Raw genomic sequence first — 20,375 nt, forward strand, 5'->3', positions numbered from 1 at the left:
CTCAGCCAGCGTTGCCATTGTTGCCAATCCCACAGTGGCACACTGCAAAAAAACGGTACAATGTGTTAAATGTTTTAAATGTAAATAGTGCAAAGATTTCAAAAATAAATCTACTATGTTACATTTTTTACATCTAAAATTGCGTAAGGTAGAAATATGGCTTGTTTGTTAAAATTTCCTAACCTCAAAACATTAAGGCTTGCTCGTTGTTACGGTACTATTTTTAAAACAAAACTGTATGTTAAGACATCTTTAATAAGTGACGGTGAACCAGTGAACAAACTAATAAAAAAGTGGGCACCAAAATTAATTTACAATAGTGTCATTGAGAAGAAAATATTAAAAATCCAACACAACAGCAGATCAAAAAAGTCTCAAAACACCTACGACAGTGCTGAGCCTTTACCAATAAGTTTAAAATATATTTCTGATGAAATAACATGTGAACCTGATGAAATAACATGTGAATCAGATCAAAATCTAAATGAAACTGTTGGTTATAAAAAATTCATTGATTTTCCCTATAACAAGAGTTATTCTGTTTGTGAAACAGAAACATTATTGTCACAAAATGGTGATAAAAATTCGGCAGATGTCGCCGCCAAAGCCAGGGACGAAGTACAAAAACGGTATGAGTTGCAGAAAGAACTAAAAAATTGGATGGTAACATATGACAACTATGATGATAGTTGTTTGAGTGAAGAAAATGAGAATTTGGACATGAATGATTGGAGAATAAATTATGGTACCCCAGATCCCAAAACTGAAGTCAGTCATGTACCTTGCGGGGGTTGTGGGGCTCTGTTACACTGTAAAGATACTGCCATTCCTGGTTACATACCTTCTGAAATTTTTAAGAATCGCTTATCTAAGGGAGGTGCAATTTTAGAAGCTATAGTTTGCCAAAGATGTCATTTTCTCAAGTCTTATAATTTGGCGCTTCAAGTGCAGGTCACTCCAGAAGACTATCCAAAAGTGTTGTCAACAATTAGCGAAAAACAAGGTTTGGTGATTTTAATGGTTGATTTACTTGATTTTCCTTGTTCTATTTGGCCGGGAATCGGGGAAATATTCGGGAGTAAAACGCCGATAATCGTCGTGGGTAATAAAGTCGATTTATTACCGCAGGATAACAAAGCGTTTTTGCAACATGTAAAAATGACACTTTTGAATAATGTTAAATTGCAAGGTTTTGCTACTTTTAACATCAAGGACGTCGCTTTAATTTCGGCAAAAACCGGATTCGGTGTTGAGGAACTAATCACGCGACTTTACGGTCTGTACCAATTTAAGGGAGATGTGTATATTGTAGGTTGCACAAACGTAGGTAAATCCACATTGTTTAATGCATTTCTTCAATCGGATTATTGTAAAACGCAAGCGGTAGATTTGATACAAAGAGCGACAACTAGCGTATGGCCGGGAACAACTCTGAATTTATTAAAATTTCCGATAAAAAGACCCGCAGGCTTTCGTCAGTATCTACGCCATAAAAGACTGGAGATGATGGAGCAAGTGCAAGCTGAAGAAAGTCGTTTAAGGAAGGAACAACTGCGGGTAACACAAAATCCGAAATACGCTTCTTTAATGGGACACATTGACATAACGAGAAATCCTTACACTCAAATCGACGAACCAAATGATTTATTTGGAGTGCAAGGAAATGCAAACGAAGGAGGGATGTTGAAAATGGGAATCAACGAAAGGAGCGTGGAATACGCCTTCAGCAAGTGGTGCTATGATACTCCTGGAGTGGTTCAACCTGATCAAATCATTCACCTTTTAACCACTGAAGAATTAGTTTTGACACTGCCAAAAGAACTTATTTTACCGAGAACATTTTGCATTAAACCTAATTCTACCGTCTTCATTGGCGGCCTGGCTAGGTTGGATTATGTTGATGGATCAGGTTCAGTTCGCCTGACAATATTTTCCGCAAAGGAACTACCAATCACAGTATGCGACACACAAGATGCGAAAGACATTTACCAAGAGTTACTAGGAAGTGACTTATTTAATGTACCAAAGGGAAATAACGAGAGAATTTCAAAATGGCCGGGGCTAGAACTAGCGAAAAACTTCACAATAACAGGTGAAATCTGGCATAAATCATCAAATGACGTTGTAATGTCGAGCGCTGGTAATAATCAAATTAATCATTTTATTAACCTATTATAGTATTTAATTGAAGGTTGGATAGCCGTGGCAGGGAGGAAAGGTCTACAATATAAGTTTGCAGCGTGGACACCAGAAAAACGTGGAGTGTATATTAGAGAATGTCTACTTCCTCACGCCGTAAGTTTAATGGGCAAAAGAATAAAGCGAAGTGTGGCATATAATAAATTTAAATTTTACTTAAAATAAATTTTATTTTTGTCAAAGATTGTAACAGGCAGTGTGATTGGCAGAAATAAACTATTTTGTTTTGAAAGGAAAAAACAATTGCCTTTAATTTTATCGATATACAGTGAGCGGCAAAAGTATCGAATAAATTCATTAAAAATTTAACAAAATTTGTTTCAAAAAAATTTTTGGACGGGTTATCTGTACTAGTTATGAAAGTCACACCTTTTTTCATGAATTTGCAGTTTGATCCAAGCAAAGTGAAAAAAACAGACTTTCATAACGTGTTGTATAGTACACACTATTTTCTTGGATATCGATGTTGTAAGTTGAGAAATTTGGTCTAAAAGGATTTATGAAAAATTACAAGAAAAAAAAATAGGTATGCAAAAAAGTAGTACTTTCACTACGATTTTTCGTGTAAAAAAGTGCCACTTTCATTACGATATGCAAAAAAATACATATTTTAATACCAAATAAAATTCCAAGCAGTCATTTGTTTTGGAGTGATGATGACGTCATCCATTTTTTAAATGGAAACCCACCTATTTTTTTCTTGATTCTGATAGTCCTTTTAATTGTCTAAACGACAGTACAAAAATTTTGTTATCTTACGTAAGGAAGTTTTTGAGAAAAATTAAATAAAGTTGAAAAAAATAAAAAAAAATTTGTTTGTCAAACCTAATTTTAAAGATTTAGATGACAATCATTTTGTTCGAAACCATAGATTCCAAACTGTTTTTGGAGTGGACTGAAGCCGACATTTTTTCGTTTCTGTTGATAAAACAGGTTTTCTGACAGAAAATTGCGGAGCGACATCTAAAATTAGTACCGACGAACGAATACGATGACGGATGATGGTGAAAGCTAGAGTATTTTATTATGATTTTATTCCACCAGTGAGTGTTTAGGGAATTTATTTTTTGTTGTTTAACGTTCCCAATTCTCATCCCCATCTTGTAAAAATCATAAAATAAGTTGTCTGCGTGAGTTCGTGACTTCGTGTTGACTTTTGAGGTTACGGAACCAGCGGAACGTGTTAGATTCACCATATTTTGTTAAGAAAGTGGTGTAAAACTTGTTCGAGATGCCTGTAGCAGAAGAAGTGAAGTCCAGTTGGGCCGACGAAGTTGAATTAGAAGGTGGATCGCTTCCTCCTCCGACAGAAGTGTTCGACAACGGCTTGAAAATTGTAACTGAATACTCGTACAATGACGAGGACAAAAAAGTGAAAATCGTCCGTACGTATAAGATTGAGAAGCGTGTCGTATCGAAATCGATTGCGTTAAGGAAAACTTGGAAGAAATTCGGTGAGAGCGCCAACGATAAACCAGGACCGAACCCAGCGACTACCATCGTAGCGGAAGACGTCTACATGCAGTACATAACAAGCAAGGAGGAGGACAACAAACAGGAGGATGAAGGACTCGATAAACTTAAAGGTAAGGTCCTTGTTAACCTCGTATGCTGCTTATGATTACTGATTATTATCGATTGCTAGCTCTTGGAGACAAGAACGTCGTAAAATGTAGAACCTGTAGTGGTGACCATTGGACTTCAAAGTGTCCTTGGAAGGACACTATGTTGGCTGGAGGCAAAGTGCCTGATGACAAAAAGGGACCGGCGATCGGAGGGCCATCTGTCAGTTCAGATGGAAACAAAGCCGGTGGTTCCAAATACATTCCTCCAAGCATGCGCGATGGAGCCGCCAAAAGAACGGACAGTCTCAACGTGGCAAGAAGAGACGACGCAACCGCGATTCGCATCACCAATCTCAGCGAATCCACCACTGAGACGGATCTGGAAGATCTCGTTAAACCTTTTGGACCCATTCAAAAATTGTATTTGGCTAAAGATAAGCAAGCAGGGTTTTGCAAAGGGTTTGCTTACATTCACTTTAAATTTCGAAATGACGCTGCTAAGGCAATCGCCATGCTTAATGGACATGGTTATGATCATCTTATTCTTACAGTGGACTGGTCCAAGCCCCATCCAAATTAAAATGTACTTTCTCTGTAAGTTCTATGTGTATATAATTTTAAAAAATCGACTTTTAGGACTATTTGGAAATGAAACAATTCTTTACTCTTAACTTTCATTCAATTTATTCTCTGAATTGTGTCTCACAACCCTCTTAGACTGTTACAATTCTTAGGAGATTAAGAAAGGGAATTTGTTAGGTGTGAATGGAAATCTTAGTGTTTTTTTTTTAATCTGAATATTTAGTAGATTTTTCATTTAACGATTTAAATAAATCACAAAAATATTTCAAAAACGAGTACATTTTTATTTAACGCAATTTGACTAACCTAGGTCAACAAAAATTAAAAATAAGTAACTGCTATCTAATAAATCCGTGGGTCAGTTGGTTTTAAATTTACCAGATTCTCTGACAACTCCCACAGCTTTTTAGCCTTGTTCTCGTCGTTCGCACCTCTACTAAGTCGTTTCTCTTTACAGTCGGAAAAATATTTCCCCGTGACTCCTTCAACCTCTTCCGAGCATGCAACGTAAACACTAGTTTTGCATCCTTGAACCGGAGTTTTAAATAAAGTTTTGACTACTAGTTTCAAAGGCCAACGAAAAACAGCTGGAGCGCTTTCCCAAATTCCCGTGTCCACAAGGCCTGGATGCAAACAATTAGCTGTAACTCCTGTACCATCAAGCTGACGGGCCAGTTCTTTAGTGAAGCAAATGTTGGCGTATTTAGATATGTAGTAGAGGCGCGGGACGAACCACGTCCTTGTCGGGTTGATGTTGTCCAAGTTTAGCGAGACCAAACGATAGAGCTCCGAAGCGACAACTACAACGCGACTTGGGGCTGATTTTTTAAGCAAATCTGCAACGGAAAAGTAATCAAGTCAAGGGGGTTCACGAACATTACTGTTTTATTAACAGGTGCGTTGTGTTGGTTGAATAAACCAGTAAGCTTTGTTGTTGAGATGTCTCATTAATTCGCCTGTTCTATTATTATAAGTATACTAGGCCAAGGGCGAAAATATAGGTAGGTATGTACAGTCCACGCGTTTTAGGATGGCGAGTGCCGGCGCATCACGATTGGTGCTTCGGAACGGTTCGGTAAATACGAGTCGTTGCAGTGACGTAACAACAAAGAATTAGATCGAATATCTAAGTTTCTTTTAAGCTGTTTGCATTTCCAGTTAACTGTCTACCTGTGTGTAAATGATAGGCCTTGCTTTTATGATTATCTGGGGTTAAATAATTCCTGGACATTTCTTGAAACTGAGTCGTAAACCGATAAGACTCCGTCACCGGGACTTTTCAAACGGCAGGCTGGCGCGCTTTCATTGCGCATCCAAGCCGTTCGCCATCCTAAAACGCGTGACCTGTACTTCTTTCAATAATTTGTAAATTAAGGGTACCTACACTATAACCTTGACTCAAACACAAAGATTCCTGCGACCGACACGTCATATCGAAATTTCATCGACTTTGACCTTTGTTTTGTAATGCTAATAATTTAAATATTCGTGGTTAACTAATGGTAAAGTCGCAAAAAATAAAAAATGCTTAAATTATTCGACTGTCTTGCGGGAAACAATATATTTCTAATTTATAACGGATAAAAATTACCAATTAGTAGGTGGGTGAGCAAGAATGGCCCGAAGTGATTGGTTGCCATTGTTAGCTCGATGTTGTCTTCCGTCATTTGTATCTTATTCGCGGCCATTCCCGCATTGTGGAGGAGCACGTCAAGACGAGGTTCCGATCGTATAATCTCCGCAGCAAACTCGCGAATGGACTCTTGCGAGGACAAGTCCAACTTTTTGACGATCACGTTTTGATTATTGGTTTCAGCGACGATTTCATCTGAAAGGCACATTAAAGAACTGATCTAGAGGGTGCGACGGACTTGCCTCTGGCTTTTTTAGCCGTTTCGAGATTGCGACAAGCCAAGATAACTCTTGCTCCTCTTCGGGCAATTTCTTTGGAAGTTTCTTTGCCGATGCCACCGTTACCTCCGGTGATTACTACAGTTTTACCATTCATGTCGGTCTGATCCGTGGTGGACGTGTAAATTAGTTAGTTGTAGACTTTTACAATAACAACTACTGCGAGCAGAGCGCAACCGACAGTCTGCACTAGTGGACAGGTGAAATGCAGACCCGATACTATCATCCTATAACAAATACGATTATCCTTGTACAAACCAGTCTTTAGTTTGGCGGGATGTGAGTCAAGGAAAACCATAATTTCGGAGAAATGGAAGTTATACTTACCGACGACGAACGACTACTAATAATTCTTGGGCGCATAATGGGTAGTCGATTTTTATACAGAATTAGTTTAACATTTAGCCAATAAAGACTATTAGACGAGACGAGATCGTTTTAACAAAAATTAAACCAAATAGTTTTATGAATAAATTATAACATTCGTTTCGATTTTATGGAACTGTCTGCGGTTGTAGAAATCGATCGCTTAATGACAGTATAAAAATCTAACTGGATGCGTGTTTTCCTTCGAAAACAAATAAATTGAATAATTGTCAATGACTTGTTTTACAAATTAAATTTAATTAATGAATATTACAAATTGGAATGTGTACTTACTTTGAGGCAAGGTTATTAAAATTTCCCATTTTTACTTTTAATTTAAAAACATGAAAATGCTGTAAGAAAGCGTTTTAACTTAAACATTTAACAGGTGCTTACACAGCGAATACGACAATAGATAAGTGAAGAATCAATCAGTGGTACTTGCTGTCCAGAAATTATAATTATATCCAATTGACGACAACGTCTATGCAATTCCACGGACATTTTCTGTTAATATGTAGATTTCATAAATATTGCATTAAACAGATAATGTAATTTTCTTTACCTTTACCTAATAAAGATATACAGTGGCGGCCAAAATAAAGTAGGACAAGTCTTATTAAGAAATTTAGCCAAAATTGAGTTGAGTAAACCGGGGTTACTATAATAAATAAATAAATATTTTCATAGTAACCATAGAAAGGGCAAGCAAATTTACATTAGCGAAAAAACATTGTCCTACTTTATTTTGGCCGCGACTGTATGTATTTTCATTAATATGTATGAATCGATCGAAGCGATACCTACCCATTTCAAAGATATAATCGAAGCAGATGCGTAATACTGTAGATATTAATTTTTGAGAAACAGAGCATTTTTTTCATAATTCCGTAATTACATATCTGAAAAAATAAAATATAAGAAGCTAAAGTTATTCAAATAAAAACATTCATTAGCAGACATTTTTTAATAAAGCCCTGCAACTCCGCTTTTTTGCGAAAAAGATGACATAAGTCGAAAACGATGACAGAAGTGTTCACAAAAGACCGTTCTAAACTCAAAAGAAGAATCCAAATATGAAATCAGAGTGGGGCTTTTCCATTTAAAAAAGTAAAGATGGCGTCAATTTCCGGTATTTCCGGAAGTATCGCCATTTTGAAAATATTTTATTTGAACTTGGACCAGTCGATTATAATCTGCTGTCAATTTTCATATTATGTAATACGATTATTTGAAATCAGAAACTTTCTAACAAACGCGCTGTGAATGTTAAAATACAAATAGGACTTCAACTTTATTTATAATACAAAAATATATTTCCTTAAAACTGAGTAAATTTACAATTGTGTGACCATAATTACTGGCACAAGATAAATTACTATATGTATAGTTTTCGCGATTTAAATAATTAAATAACGATTAAAATTTGTTATAAATAATTACCTACAACACGATTGCAACAGTCGATAGGACTGAAATAGATTCATGACATAAATTCAACTAGGTTTCGAAAGTTGGTGCTGGTATTTGTTTACTTTACATGAAAAATGTCATCGTTTTGTTGTAACAACCGTGCTAACGCTGACTGGTGTAAGTTCTACAATTTTTTTTTGACATTTGAGTTTCAAAATTTCCGTATGTCATCATGCTAAACCATCCATTCTCATCCACAAACGTCAACATCTTTGACGAGAAAACACAAAATTCGAGTGAGTCCCTCGAGAGTTTGAATCGTGTTTATCTGACCAAAATTGATTTAAGCTCCGACTAATTTGTGCGGACAGAACGTGCTGATGTCACAAGAACAGCACCGAAAGATATTCAACACTTTGACGACTTCAATAGGGGGAATGCCGGGGTTCTCCCCAACAGTGCATCAACGCTACCAGAATCCTAATTCGATCACTTTTACCTTTAGCAGGAACAACCAAAATTACCAACCACCGCCAAATTACTTTTGGCAATGTAATGTTCCGACATCGTCGGATTTGAACACTTTGAATCAGTTGCATCAGAGAAACGCAGTGAACTTAATGCACATGCAACAGCAGCTCAATCCGCCGCAACAGTGGAGATTCCACATTGACAATCAGACGTCGACCTCGGACCTAGCAGTGAAACCAAGTAAATATTGTGAGATCAGTTTTTCGGGGTTGATTCGTGTTTTGTAGACGCGAGGGCCGATTTGAAGAATCTAGCGGGGATGTGTATGAGTAAAATGCCGAACTGGCTGCAAACTCCAATTTGTAGCAATGTTGGCTGTCACTGTTTTGTCCGCTAAATTTTCATATAGTTATTTTAATAGCCCAAAAAACTAATACTCAAAAATGTAAACACAGCTAAAGTGGAAGGTAGCATCTGCGACGGCCTTGACCAAGATAACAAAGACGGCAAAACGAAAAAGGTCAACTTCAGCACGGACGAGATCAGGAAAGACGTCGAAGTTCAAGTGCGCCTCTGCTGCAACAGTTGCAATCACGAAGGTAGTGGCATTCTCGTTGCCGATTTGTCTCACAAAGTGTTGCAGAGATGCCGAGACGTCCGCGTGAGCGCAAGAAGCGAGGTCGAAAAAGAACACCCTCGTCGACTGAATGCAGTACTGACAGTGATCATCGCTAGTGATGATAATAAAAATTGTTTATCTATTCAGATGTCAACCCTCACAAGCAATCTTCGAAAGAACGAGATCGACTATCGAACTGATCAGGACGGCCAAATTTTGACGTGACATTTTTAGGACCATGACTGATCGAAAGTTTATTTTCGACGATCTAAATTCTTTTGTGGACGGTCGTTTCACCGATTTACGCGACTATGAAGTCAACTTTTGTAATCAGCTAATCGCCACCGCTGAAATGCTAAATTACGTGACATCATCAAGAATGAAGGTGAAGGAAGTTGAATTTAAGTGACAATCTAAGACAATGTTTCAGCTGGAGGCACTCTGTGGACGCTTAACTGGATTAAAATTCCTCCAAGACACCATCGATTCGATCTTGGGGTGCGTCGTTAACACTCAGAATAAGTGGGAAGGATTTTTGTTTAATTTTGAAAACAAATTTCAGTGCGAGTGTGAACTAAAAGGCACTCCAGTTGACGTCGCTAGAGACGAGATGTAAGTGACTTTAAACGATCATTTCAAGAATATATTTGGTCACGTTAAGATATCAGACAGCGGACCAGTTATTCGTGTCCTTGAAGAATTACTACGACATGATAGAAGATGTTGATAATAAAATAATAGGCTACAACAACACGAGAAAAAATGAACAGGTAGGCAAACCTAAAGGCAACGATGTTTCAAATTCCACTTTGATTGTACCTACTTATTTTCAGATGTATTTATTATTTCAAGTTGTGGGCGCTAATTTAAGCATGTTGGAAAAACTAAATTTTCATTTGGAAAAACTCAAGACACGTTTGTTTTTCGCTCAACACATTCGGGATCAGATCATAAGAAAATGCTATTGTAATCAAAAATATTTTTAATTTATTGCGTTGGCTGCTCTTCGCTTTAAGGTTGGTGAGATGAAATAAATTACGAAAGAACTTAACGTTAACAAGACAACAATTATTGCGTGTGTTCCTAAATAACCTATAGCGTCAAATAAAACTCCAAAAACCAAAGTATATATTATTGAAAATACGTAGATGAACGTGTTTAAGACGGAACAGGCGGCGGCTTCCGGAATTGGATAGAGAGTTTCCGTTGCAAATTCGAATCCAACAAGTAAAGTACTCGCAACAAAAAACCTGCAACAGAAGAGTTGGAAACGCTACATTTTAGATAATTATAGTATAGGACACACTGACCCAAAAATGGGAATTGTGAAGTACGTTGCCAGTTGTGATTTCTCTTCCATACTGAGCACAACGAAAATATAAGTCACAGCTGATGAAATTATAATAAAAAAAGACGTCAGTCTAAAATTATGAAATGTTACTCGTTCAAACACAACACATATATTTATCCTACTTGAATCGGTTCCATCTATCGAGAATGTAGCCAAAGACGACGCTTCCGATACACCCTCCAGCTACAACGGCCATAGCACAAATTATCCCAATCTCGACTTCGTAGCCCTGATAATTAGATTAATAATGAAAAGAGTTTCCATAAGGCAAAATTGCTACCGGGAAGTAATTGAGGTAGACGCCGTTAATCATAATTCCGAAGGACGAGTACATCCCGTTACTGCTTCCGAATGCTAACAATATCAATAAGTAGTTTTTATTCTTCACCATTGTTTTGAGAATTTCTAATGTTGACGGTTTGTCTGTTTCGACGATGTTAATCTGGGACTGACTGGGAGGACTCGGTGGCTTCGCCCTAAAAACTAAGCCCCAACATTCGCAAATCGTCATAAACACAGATAATTACACAACAAAACCACGAGGAAAATCGCGCTCGTTACGGCTGCATCAATAATCATCAGAGTGAAAAAGTCGTTGCCGATATCGTCGATGTTATCGCTGTTCCTGACCACATTGGACGGGAATACACAACCAATGGCCACTCCAATTTGTGTACCCAGGATCGCAATGGCGCAAGCCGTCGACACTTCTTCGGGTCCGAACCAGGTCGATGCAAGCTTCGAAGGAATACTCAGCATGAAAACTTGGCCTACGGCACATATAAACTGACCGATTAGCACGACGTAGAACCGATCAGGGGAAGCTGACAGTAGTTTGATTAAGTTTCCGACTGTTGTCAAGCCGCTGCTCAATATAGCGGTGATCCTCAAGTTCTGGAAATGTAGATGAATAAAGGTCCGTGCTGATTTGGACAGTTAGACTCACATATTTCTCAATTAAGAAATTTATTGGAAGGCAAAAAATTATGAAGCAGATCATAAACATTAGACCCGTGAGATCAACAAGTGTGTCGTCTACATCATAATATCTGGAAGAATTAGATTTTTGATTTGAATTGGAATTTCTGGTACTTACTTGGCGGTGATGTTTGCTATTATGGAATACTGAAGAAACTGTAAGAAGTTTATGGCGGAATAAAGGCAAAATATTAACAAAATTATCCATCGGTATTTATATACTTTAACGGATACTGGAGATTCATCCATGCTTTTGACTTTATCACTAGCAATAACTGACTGAAATTTTAATGATTTCTCAAACTATACTGATATCTGAAATTCTTATTTTAGAACACCTGTTCATAGATAGATATATACTATCAAATTTACTTTATGTTTTATAAAGTGCAAAGAGAATGAATAGGAACTGTAAAACTGGAAACGCCGACCGCTTAATCGCATGGGATAGGAGCAAACTTCAAGGTTTCGACGTAATGAGAAAATTTGTATTATTTGTATTAAAAATAACACATTTACACTGTGTACTACTTTCGTTTTTAGGGCTGACAAACTTTCATTTAAAAAATCTAAAGTTTTGATATTTCCTGAGAGAAACACAGAATTATTTGAACACATCTGTGTTAATTATCGTGTTTTTTGGCCCTTGATATTGATTTTATATGATAAGTAGGTATATAATCTAACAAAGCATTGTTGTAATATGTGGATTGCACCAGATAACTTTAATCTGGATTGTATCATCGTACAATGACTTAAGATTGATAACAAAAAGTAGTCTCTTGTAGGTATTTTCTTATCTCGAATTTTAGTTTTTACACATGTTCTAGTAATTTTGAAACACAATTAACTCTTCCTCTACCGTGGTACATTAGTTTGCTTTGTTTTTCTTGAACTACGTTACATAATTCAATAATTAGGTACCTATGTTACAACATTTTTTTGACAAGTCTAACGAATCCAATTTTTAGAATGTCTTAACTCCTTTTTTCTCTCATGTTTTAGTAAACATGAAATTTCTACCAAAAATATTTTTATTCAGGTGTTCGGTTTGATTCTCATTTGAATCTTTATTTCATCTTCTTCCAGCACTTATTCTAATTCTCCCTTTTACTAACTGGGTTTAATATAACAGAGGCCGTGTTATGCTTAGCTAGAAACTTGCCCATATAATTGACAAGTAGCTAGCCATTCACAATTAAATAGGTATCCTGGACCCATGATAGAATATGTACCTATATCGTGCCTGGACCTCAAGTAACGACATAGACTGCATCGAAATATTGTAAATTTCTATCCTGATGCTTTTTTACTAGAATATTCTTTAAATTTACATCATAATCATTACATAATAAAAAGTTTTCGTTACAATTAAATTAAGAAAATACCTATTATATTTTCTATTTTGCGTTTAGAATAACTCTATTCTACCGGATGATCAAGAAAGACTGTTTAAGTTGGCAATACAATTAAGAACATTTTTTTATTCGGCTATTTACAACACTGCAACCGGATATGTTTTGTGGGTTGATTTGACAGATATCTGACGTAGCATTAATAACGACAAAATGGTAGGTATGAGAGTAAAAATTAACGGCAAAAGGAAATCAAAGTTGGAATTCGGAATAATAATCTAAAAATTAACTAAAATAAATTCTTGAAGTGCTCCCTATTTTGCTGTAAACATAAATTAACTCTTCTCTCGAACGATTCACCAGCATGTTTAATTTAATTTGAAATGTCAAATTTGACTTGTCACTCATGCGGCTGTCAGTATGAAGCCGTCAACAACCGGAAGTAACTCCACTTGTACCATTTAAAAATAAAATTCAGCATTACCAACTTAAACAGTCCTTCTTGATCGTTGGTGTGTTAGAATAGACTAGTAAAATTTACTGTATTGATGTTGGTAGCGTGAAGTGTCAATTGACAGACGTCAAAAAATAAATCTCACAGAGAACAAAGCAAATTAATAAATAACAATGAACAAAACGTTTAATTTTCATTCTGGGATTTGGACTTCTCCGGCAGTAAATTTTTTAACTTCTTTTGTGCAATTTGCCTAATTTGCGGCGGCGTTAGTGATAAACTTTCTTCAGCATTCATTTTCAAACATCAAATGCGAAAATAAAAAAATCTGACGTTTTAATTTTTTTTTTTCACAGCCGGCTGAAATTATGCCACATAAAAAATGTCACCAATCACCGCAAAATTCCCTACATTTAAAATTTTAATTTTTTTATTTATAAAATGGTATAAAGCGGCAAAATAGAAAAAATAGTATAAAAGATTCGTTGCAGAAGGTCCTTCAAGCAAGCGGCTCGTTTCGGAATTTCAAATTCGTGCTTGAATAGTTGCCTTCTGCAACTTATATTTTAATATACTAATTTTTAGATTTGAACGTGCTCAAACAATAATCAACATACGGCTACTTTCTTCGAAAACTGCGACAACCCAGTAATTGAAAAACAGGTACATGCTCGCTTTTGACGAGACTACAATACTTACTACATGGGTACCCGGAGAAGCACCGGAATGACATTCGTGTAGTAGTGTTATAGATTTAGAGCTTTTTGGGATTACATAGTAAATCATTTCAGATATGAAATTCAAAATATTAAAAGAAGTTGCTGACACGTAAAGATGAATATTTTAACACATATAGGCTAAAAAATCGTGCGTCCGAATGACCTTAATTTACCTCGTAAGAGAGAGATAAAACGTGATTCAATCATTGTACATAGGTATTGTGATGTTTCTGCAATATATTCGTCGCTTTTGTCGTGTGACCGTATTTTTCCTCTACTCACAATATTTACACGCTGACATAAACAGGCATCAAGATAACGCGTTATCTAAACATTAAATTAAGTTTGTTATAAATAGCAACGAGTTTTCTGCTCGTTCAAAAATTATCGTGCCACTGTTCAATCCGCAATCATGAGTCTGACAACTGAAAATATAAAAATTATCTCGTTCGATGTAAAAGACATCCGTTTCCCGACATCTTTAGAGGCCCATGGCTCCGATGCAATGGTAAATTTACGATTCTTGCTTTATTTGATCTCTTGGTGTTATTTTTCAGCACACCGATCCCGATTACTCCTGCGCTTATGTCACCGTTAAACTAAAAACAGGTCTAGAAGGTCACGGTATGACCTTCACCTGCGGCAGAGGCACCGAGATCGTCGTGGAAGCTTGCAAGTCTATGGGTGACTTTCTCGTAGGACAGGTGGTTAGCGATATTTACAAAGATTTCGCCGGTTTTTGGAGAAGTTTGACTAGCGAAAGTCAAATTCGATGGCTGGGACCGGAGAAAGGGGTAACCCATCTTGCTACGGCGGCTATCATTAACGCCTTATGGGACTTGTGGGGAAAACTTCTCAAAAAACCCGTCTGGCAACTTTTGGCCGATTTGGAACCTGAACAACTGGTTTCCGTCATTGATTTTCGGTATCTATCGAATGTCATCACTAAAGAGGAAGCTCTGGAGATGTTACGCAAAGGAAAAGTGGGGAAAGAAGACAGAATGAACCAGTTGTTGGCCCTGGGATACCCCGCGTACACCACCCAAGCCGGTATTACTTAACAGAAATGAGATTCATTCGGAGTAATGTAGGTTTTTAGGATGGTTGGGGTACTCCGACGAGACAATTATTGAACAAGCCAACAAATTCATGGATTTGGGCTTCACCGCGTTTAAAGTGAAAGTTGGCAAAAACTTGTTCCAAGACACCAAACGGCTGGAATTGATTCGCAACACCATCGGTTGGGACAGAATACTAATGGTTGACGCGAATCAAGTCTGGGAGGTCCAAGAGGCCATCGACTGGATGAAACAACTCTCCCATTTCAAAATTCTGTGGATCGAAGAACCCACATCTCCCGATGACGTTTTGGGACATGCCGAGATTGCCAAGGCTCTGAAGCCGCTCGGGATTGCCGTTGCGACCGGTGAAATGTGTTGCAACAGAGTCTTGTTTAAACAATTCTTGCAAGCTAACGCCTTGGAGTACTGCCAAATCGACTCGGCGAGAATTGGCGGAGTGAACGAGATCCTCAGCGTGTACTTGATGTGTAAAAAATTAGGAGGTTGATACATTGTACTCGATTGGGCTTGTCAATTCTAATATAAATTTTAGTTAAAGTATGTCCTCACGCCGGTGGGATCGGCCTGTGCGAAATGGTTCAACACTTGCAAATGTGGGATTATGTCGCTCTGTCTGGAACCAGCGAAGGTCGCTACATCGAATACGTCGATCAACAGCACGAACATTTTGTCAATCCAACCATAGTAGAGAATGCGTGTTATATGCCTCCAAGGGTTTGTTCTTCTACCATCTTTTGGAAACATTTTTTTTTTTTTTTAATTTATAGACTCCGGGCTACAACACAACCTTAAAACCTGATGCGGTAAGCAAGTACGAATTTCCCAATGGGAGCGAGTGGGAGGATATGTTTGCCAAAGGAATATTCCGTGATCCAAGAAAACGTAAATAAAAACAATGTTTGTCTTTTACGATAAAAAAATAAACTAGTATTGTAATTACATCAACTGCGTTTGGTGAACATGAACCTATCTAACTTTCTTTGTTTCTCGCGCTGTTTGTCACTCTCCGAATCGGGATGTTTACGTTTTTCAGCCACTTCAACGTTCTTCGTTTTGTTTTCTTTCGCATCGATATAATCGACGCCCGCAAATTTGTTAACCAAGCTGAGGGGATTTGTTGGAAGTTCGCCGGGGCACTTGGAGTTCTTCAAAAATGGATTTTTTCCTCCTTCACTTGCGAATGATTCATCGAGGGTCAAAGCTGGACTCAGATCTCCATTTTGGGAATCCTGACTCGGTTCCGAGTTGGAAATCTACCGATTCAACACTAGTAGCTTGACACGACGTCTACAAAAACCTTACCAATGAATGTTCTCTGCTTTTGGGTGTCCGCTTGACCGCACTCAAAGTCAGTTTTTTGTTGGACAACTTAATCGAAGCCGCAGATGGACTCTAAAAATAAAAAGTTGGTTTCATTCTACCACAAACACGTTTATTCACCCTAAAACCAGCAGCGTCATCATCTTCGTTCGTCAACTTGGCCGCCAACTCCATCAACTTTTCGGCCAACAATTTCTTATGTAACTTCATTGCGTATTTCGTGCACAAATTTAACAGATGCGGCTTCGCTACAATTTCCATCAATTCTACGGCCCTCTGATCGAGATCGTTTTTACAAGCCAGCTACGATGACAAGTTAGTCAGTTCGTTTATTTATGTAGCTAAGTTTGGGGCTCACCGCAAAAGTCTTCAGTCCAGTCTCTGTAAATCTGCTGTCTACATCTCCAACTTGCAAATTCGACCAACTGAAGAGATTCATCTCGAGCTGCGTTTTATCTGTTGTGGATTCGGCAAAGGGTGGCTCCAATTTCAACTCGGCAATTGTGGGCTTTGGCGTGAAACTAGGATAAACTGTGCCGCGACATTTGATTCCCATCAAGGTTTGGTGAGATTCTTCGACTGCGGTCACGAAAAAATTGTCCGACGGGCTTTTAAACTAAAAAAAATTCAAATTGAGGGTTTTATTAAAAGAGACAGTTTCAAACTTACTTCTTTGGTGGTGTCGCAGAATGGGATCCACAAATTACAGCTAATCGGGTGCAAACTGAGCATGCCTAAAGAATCCATCATGGCGGGTGTTCCTACATCACTGAATCCCACCCAGGACAACGTCGACTCGGGACCGAGGGCGGCATTAATGTCTCTACTTTCCATTGATAACCCCGTAAATTTAATCAATTTGATATTGATGTTTTGATCGTTTTTTCTTAAAGTTCCCGAATGATACGCTACAAGCAACGAATTTTGGTAGCAGCTCATGGTGACCAAAGGTCCAGGGATCGAGATCACTGCCAACTGACTCCCAAAAATGGAACAAATTCTAACTAGATAATTACTACTTCCAAAACAAATCAATCGCTCAGATGAACCGATCAATACAATTTCTTCTGATGTGTCGTCCAATTTCAACACCCATTCTTTTGAGCTGGCATTCAGAGGAATTACATATAATTGTCTGAAATTTGTATCATTTAAAAAAAGAAAAAAAAACATATAAAGCAAAACACCTTGCACTCGCGACTGCTACAGCTGCTTTACTTATAGTGCCCATTATGTATTCTTGATAATTTTGCAACATCATACTGTTATGGAAAGCTGAATTGTGAAATTCGATTTCTATGGACTTTCCCGAATCATCGTCTGTCATAGCCCCGTAGCTTCGGATAATTCCGACTTCGTTCCAACACAAATAACGAGGATTTAAATGTTCGGGAGTTGATGAGGGCATGAAAGGGGGTTGCAAGGGGATTTCAGGAGTTTTTGGTCGTGGGGATGGAACCTCTGACGATCCTTAAAAAATTCGTTTATACATATACAGGCTGTTTCCTAAAAAACGCCGGAAGCGGTAGCTCCGTTATTTATTGTCCAATTTTAATAAAGACAAGAAGCGATACAATGGTTAAAAAAACCACTACAAAGCGGCTTGATTTTTTTATTTTTTTCAACATTAATTGTTATGTCAAATAAGTGTCACTTTGTTTTTTTTTAGATGGAAACATGTTTATTTATTTTTATTCTGGTAGAGAATTTTTTTCTGATATCAATGATGTCTAACACGTTGACTTTTGTGCATTAAAAATTCAAGAAAATAAATAAAAAGTTGCAATGTTTTTAGTGAATTTGAAAAAAAAAAAAAAATCAAGCGCGCCGTGGAAAACTCGCTTCGCTCGAGCGGCAAATTTTCCTTCTCGTAAAAAAAAAATATTACTTTACCACTTGTTGCATAAATAACAAATTTTAATTTTCTTGAATTTTTATTGCACAAAAGTCAACGTGTTAGACATCGTTGAAATCTGAAAAAAAATCTCTACTATAATAAAAATAAATAAATATATGCTTCCATTTGAAAAAAACAAAGTGACACTTATTTGACATAACAGTTAATGTTGAAAAAAAATAAAAAATTAAGTCGTTTTGTAGTATTTTTTTAACCATTGTACTGACTGCTTCTTTTGTTTATTAAAATCGGACAATAAATAACTGAGCTACGGTTTGCGGCGTTTTTTAGGAAACAGCCTGTATATACTTTTGGTCATTAATGACCACACATTATCTTTTGTAGGGCTGCCGCTAATTATTATTTTCAAACAATTTCGCTTCCATTCTCATGATCCAGAGGTACTGCGCACGGCATGTATTTTTGTCCAACGTAATAAATGTAAAATCCCTAAACTTACTGGCATCAAAATTCAATTCCGATTCTGTGTCTCCCATGATTTGTTTCTTTAGTTTTTCAACGGATACTACGCATTCATCATTTTCATCGTCGTCGTCGTCGTCTTCAAACTGAATATCACCGAAGTTTACACCATTATCTGTAAAAACATCGTCGGGCAGAGCTGACGAATTTTTGATGATACATTCTGACATGATTCCTAATTGACCTTCAGTGTCAGTATATACAATTTGCCCGTTTTCTTAAAAAATATATAAATAAAAGAAAAAAAATAAAGAATTAGAAGTTAAGGATTTACCAGATGGATTCCACATCAGTCCACATATAGCTGTTGCATTGGGATGCTTACTCTTTCCACAAACTGTATCCATTTCAACACTGAAAATAACAAAATCACCCTCACATGTTGTTGCTACCAAATATTTTCCACAAGTGGAAAACTGAACTATAGAGAAATTAGCAGTTACATCACTACAAGTTAGAGTAACAGACTGTTCCCAATCAGTAGTATTTAACAAAATAACTGTATTTTTGTCTGGATATGCCAGAAATTTTCCATTTATTTCAAAATCAACACGACCTAGAATTTTTTATTTTAATAATTATGTTTGCATCATTTAATAGCACATTACATAACAATTCAGTATTTGCAAAACTGTTAGTCTTTGGAAAGCAATCTATCTCCTTTAATAAATCCTTATTTTCAATATCCCAAATTCTCAATTTACCGTCGCCGCAACTTGCCGCTAAAAATCTCGAATTGAGAGCAACACTCAGACATGGTCCAGTTAATCCAGCAAAAATCTGAACACCTGCACTCTGCTTTCCCAAATCAATCAATTTAACTTCCATATCTTCACCAGCAAGTGCAATGTGCTGAAATCACACTAAATGTACAACTTCTAGAAAAATTCGTTCTAATTAAACTACCTCACTGTCTTTGCTGACTGTAATTTGATTGATGGGAGCCACAAACCTATCAAGAACTCCATTACGTTCACCTTCAGGAAAAGTGAGAATTTGAACATCATTACTGCTTGTTGCCACATACAAATTGGCACCCTTCTGTCGCACACTCAACGCCCAATCGCCGACGCAATTGTGGGTCGGATCTTCGCCTTCCTGAGTCGACCAGACTCTGATATCTCCATCAGCCCCACAAGTGATGAATTTGCTAAAAATTGTTAATAAACTAATGTCTCGTTACTTTATTGTTTGTACCTTCCATCCGATGAAAAACAGACATCTGTATGACCCGGCTCGTGAGCATATCGCAAAGGTTCGTGATTCATTTTTTCTATTTATAAAATCGTTTTGGGGTTACAGACTCACTGACATTTGTGAAAAAGCGCGGGAATAGCTGACTGCGTCAGATAACGTTGCAGCACTAAAAACACTATTTTCTTTTTGGTTGGGTAATAATAATTGCAAATGTGGAATGTCTTATGCGTTATTATTGAAATTTCCGGTGCCTCGAAGTGAAGAGAGTCTGTTGATTATTTTAATTTGCCGCGATTTTTGGAGTTTTTCGATGATTTGGTGTTAGGTTGGTAGTAAAAGAGCGCGGTAAACGCAAAGCTCATTTTCTCGTGCGAGTGATTAAATGCGTTTGATTTAATTTTTTTGTGTAATGG

The 20,375-nt window shown here is 37.2% G+C and overlaps 7 protein-coding genes across 15 annotated transcripts; 4 read left to right on the plus strand and 3 right to left on the minus strand.

Annotated features, from left to right (window-relative positions):
* The first annotated feature begins 16 nt into the window (after positions 1 to 16).
* On the plus strand, positions 17 to 2,442 carry LOC138126163 (nitric oxide-associated protein 1). The gene is made up of 2 exons (XM_069041848.1): positions 17 to 2,140; positions 2,192 to 2,442. Exons 1-2 carry the CDS (start codon positions 157 to 159, stop codon positions 2,362 to 2,364), a joined length of 2,157 nt encoding a protein of 718 aa, XP_068897949.1. The 5' UTR covers positions 17 to 156; the 3' UTR covers positions 2,365 to 2,442.
* Positions 2,443 to 3,197: 755 nt separating this feature from the next.
* eIF3g1 (eukaryotic translation initiation factor 3 subunit g1) lies at positions 3,198 to 5,284 on the plus strand. 3 transcript variants are annotated; one of them, XM_069041867.1, is made up of 3 exons: positions 3,198 to 3,785; positions 3,845 to 4,358; positions 4,804 to 5,284. In XM_069041867.1, exons 1-2 carry the CDS (start codon positions 3,431 to 3,433, stop codon positions 4,342 to 4,344), a joined length of 855 nt encoding a protein of 284 aa, XP_068897968.1. In that variant the 5' UTR covers positions 3,198 to 3,430; the 3' UTR covers positions 4,345 to 4,358; positions 4,804 to 5,284. The 3 variants fall into 3 exon arrangements, with proteins under 3 accessions (XP_068897968.1, XP_068897969.1, XP_068897967.1); XM_069041868.1 differs by lacking the exon at positions 4,804 to 5,284 and adding an exon at positions 4,401 to 4,618 and having other exon boundaries at positions 3,845 to 4,347; XM_069041866.1 differs by lacking the exon at positions 4,804 to 5,284 and having other exon boundaries at positions 3,199 to 3,785; positions 3,845 to 4,618.
* LOC138126173 (retinol dehydrogenase 14) lies at positions 4,608 to 8,201 on the minus strand. Of its 2 annotated transcripts, XM_069041865.1 has the most exons (5): positions 8,067 to 8,201; positions 6,918 to 7,525; positions 6,222 to 6,484; positions 5,938 to 6,174; positions 4,608 to 5,182 (listed from the first exon to the last, which is right to left on the minus strand). In XM_069041865.1, exons 3-5 carry the CDS (start codon positions 6,352 to 6,354, stop codon positions 4,689 to 4,691), a joined length of 864 nt encoding a protein of 287 aa, XP_068897966.1. In that variant the 5' UTR covers positions 6,355 to 6,484; positions 6,918 to 7,525; positions 8,067 to 8,201; the 3' UTR covers positions 4,608 to 4,688. The 2 variants fall into 2 exon arrangements, with proteins under 2 accessions (XP_068897966.1, XP_068897965.1); XM_069041864.1 differs by having other exon boundaries at positions 6,222 to 7,525.
* On the plus strand, positions 8,200 to 10,250 carry LOC138126176 (uncharacterized). Of its 4 annotated transcripts, none has more exons than XM_069041869.1 (8): positions 8,200 to 8,332; positions 8,385 to 8,747; positions 8,795 to 8,877; positions 8,929 to 9,106; positions 9,151 to 9,219; positions 9,274 to 9,511; positions 9,557 to 9,896; positions 9,960 to 10,250. In XM_069041869.1, exons 1-6 carry the CDS (start codon positions 8,269 to 8,271, stop codon positions 9,324 to 9,326), a joined length of 810 nt encoding a protein of 269 aa, XP_068897970.1. In that variant the 5' UTR covers positions 8,200 to 8,268; the 3' UTR covers positions 9,327 to 9,511; positions 9,557 to 9,896; positions 9,960 to 10,250. The 4 variants fall into 4 exon arrangements, with proteins under 4 accessions (XP_068897970.1, XP_068897971.1, XP_068897972.1 ...); XM_069041870.1 differs by having other exon boundaries at positions 9,151 to 9,216; XM_069041871.1 differs by having other exon boundaries at positions 9,151 to 9,511.
* Positions 10,091 to 11,708, minus strand: LOC138126171 (uncharacterized MFS-type transporter C09D4.1-like). Of its 2 annotated transcripts, XM_069041860.1 has the most exons (7): positions 11,574 to 11,708; positions 11,424 to 11,526; positions 11,005 to 11,371; positions 10,758 to 10,960; positions 10,600 to 10,706; positions 10,437 to 10,547; positions 10,091 to 10,376 (listed from the first exon to the last, which is right to left on the minus strand). In XM_069041860.1, the coding sequence occupies exons 1-7, from the start codon at positions 11,702 to 11,704 to the stop codon at positions 10,109 to 10,111; spliced, it is 1,290 nt and encodes a 429-aa protein (XP_068897961.1). In that variant the 5' UTR covers positions 11,705 to 11,708; the 3' UTR covers positions 10,091 to 10,108. The 2 variants fall into 2 exon arrangements, with proteins under 2 accessions (XP_068897961.1, XP_068897960.1); XM_069041859.1 differs by having other exon boundaries at positions 11,424 to 11,663.
* A 2,620-nt stretch (positions 11,709 to 14,328) lies between these two features.
* LOC138126167 (mitochondrial enolase superfamily member 1-like) lies at positions 14,329 to 16,006 on the plus strand. Its single transcript, XM_069041853.1, has 5 exons — positions 14,329 to 14,491; positions 14,541 to 15,033; positions 15,083 to 15,547; positions 15,598 to 15,779; positions 15,833 to 16,006. The coding sequence occupies exons 1-5, from the start codon at positions 14,396 to 14,398 to the stop codon at positions 15,953 to 15,955; spliced, it is 1,359 nt and encodes a 452-aa protein (XP_068897954.1). The 5' UTR covers positions 14,329 to 14,395; the 3' UTR covers positions 15,956 to 16,006.
* Positions 15,953 to 20,267, minus strand: Ctf4 (Chromosome transmission fidelity 4). 2 transcript variants are annotated; one of them, XM_069041846.1, is made up of 11 exons: positions 19,963 to 20,267; positions 19,672 to 19,915; positions 19,374 to 19,617; positions 19,040 to 19,321; positions 18,743 to 18,982; positions 17,573 to 17,855; positions 17,055 to 17,520; positions 16,744 to 17,001; positions 16,506 to 16,688; positions 16,368 to 16,457; positions 15,953 to 16,318 (listed from the first exon to the last, which is right to left on the minus strand). In XM_069041846.1, the coding sequence occupies exons 1-11, from the start codon at positions 20,031 to 20,033 to the stop codon at positions 16,007 to 16,009; spliced, it is 2,673 nt and encodes an 890-aa protein (XP_068897947.1). In that variant the 5' UTR covers positions 20,034 to 20,267; the 3' UTR covers positions 15,953 to 16,006. The 2 variants fall into 2 exon arrangements, with proteins under 2 accessions (XP_068897947.1, XP_068897948.1); XM_069041847.1 differs by lacking the exon at positions 19,963 to 20,267 and having other exon boundaries at positions 19,374 to 19,628; positions 19,672 to 19,813.
* Between the last annotated feature and the right edge of the window lie 108 nt (positions 20,268 to 20,375).

This window comes from Tenebrio molitor, chromosome 3, assembly GCF_963966145.1.
Source record: "Tenebrio molitor chromosome 3, icTenMoli1.1, whole genome shotgun sequence".
NCBI lineage: Eukaryota > Metazoa > Arthropoda > Insecta > Coleoptera > Tenebrionidae > Tenebrio > Tenebrio molitor.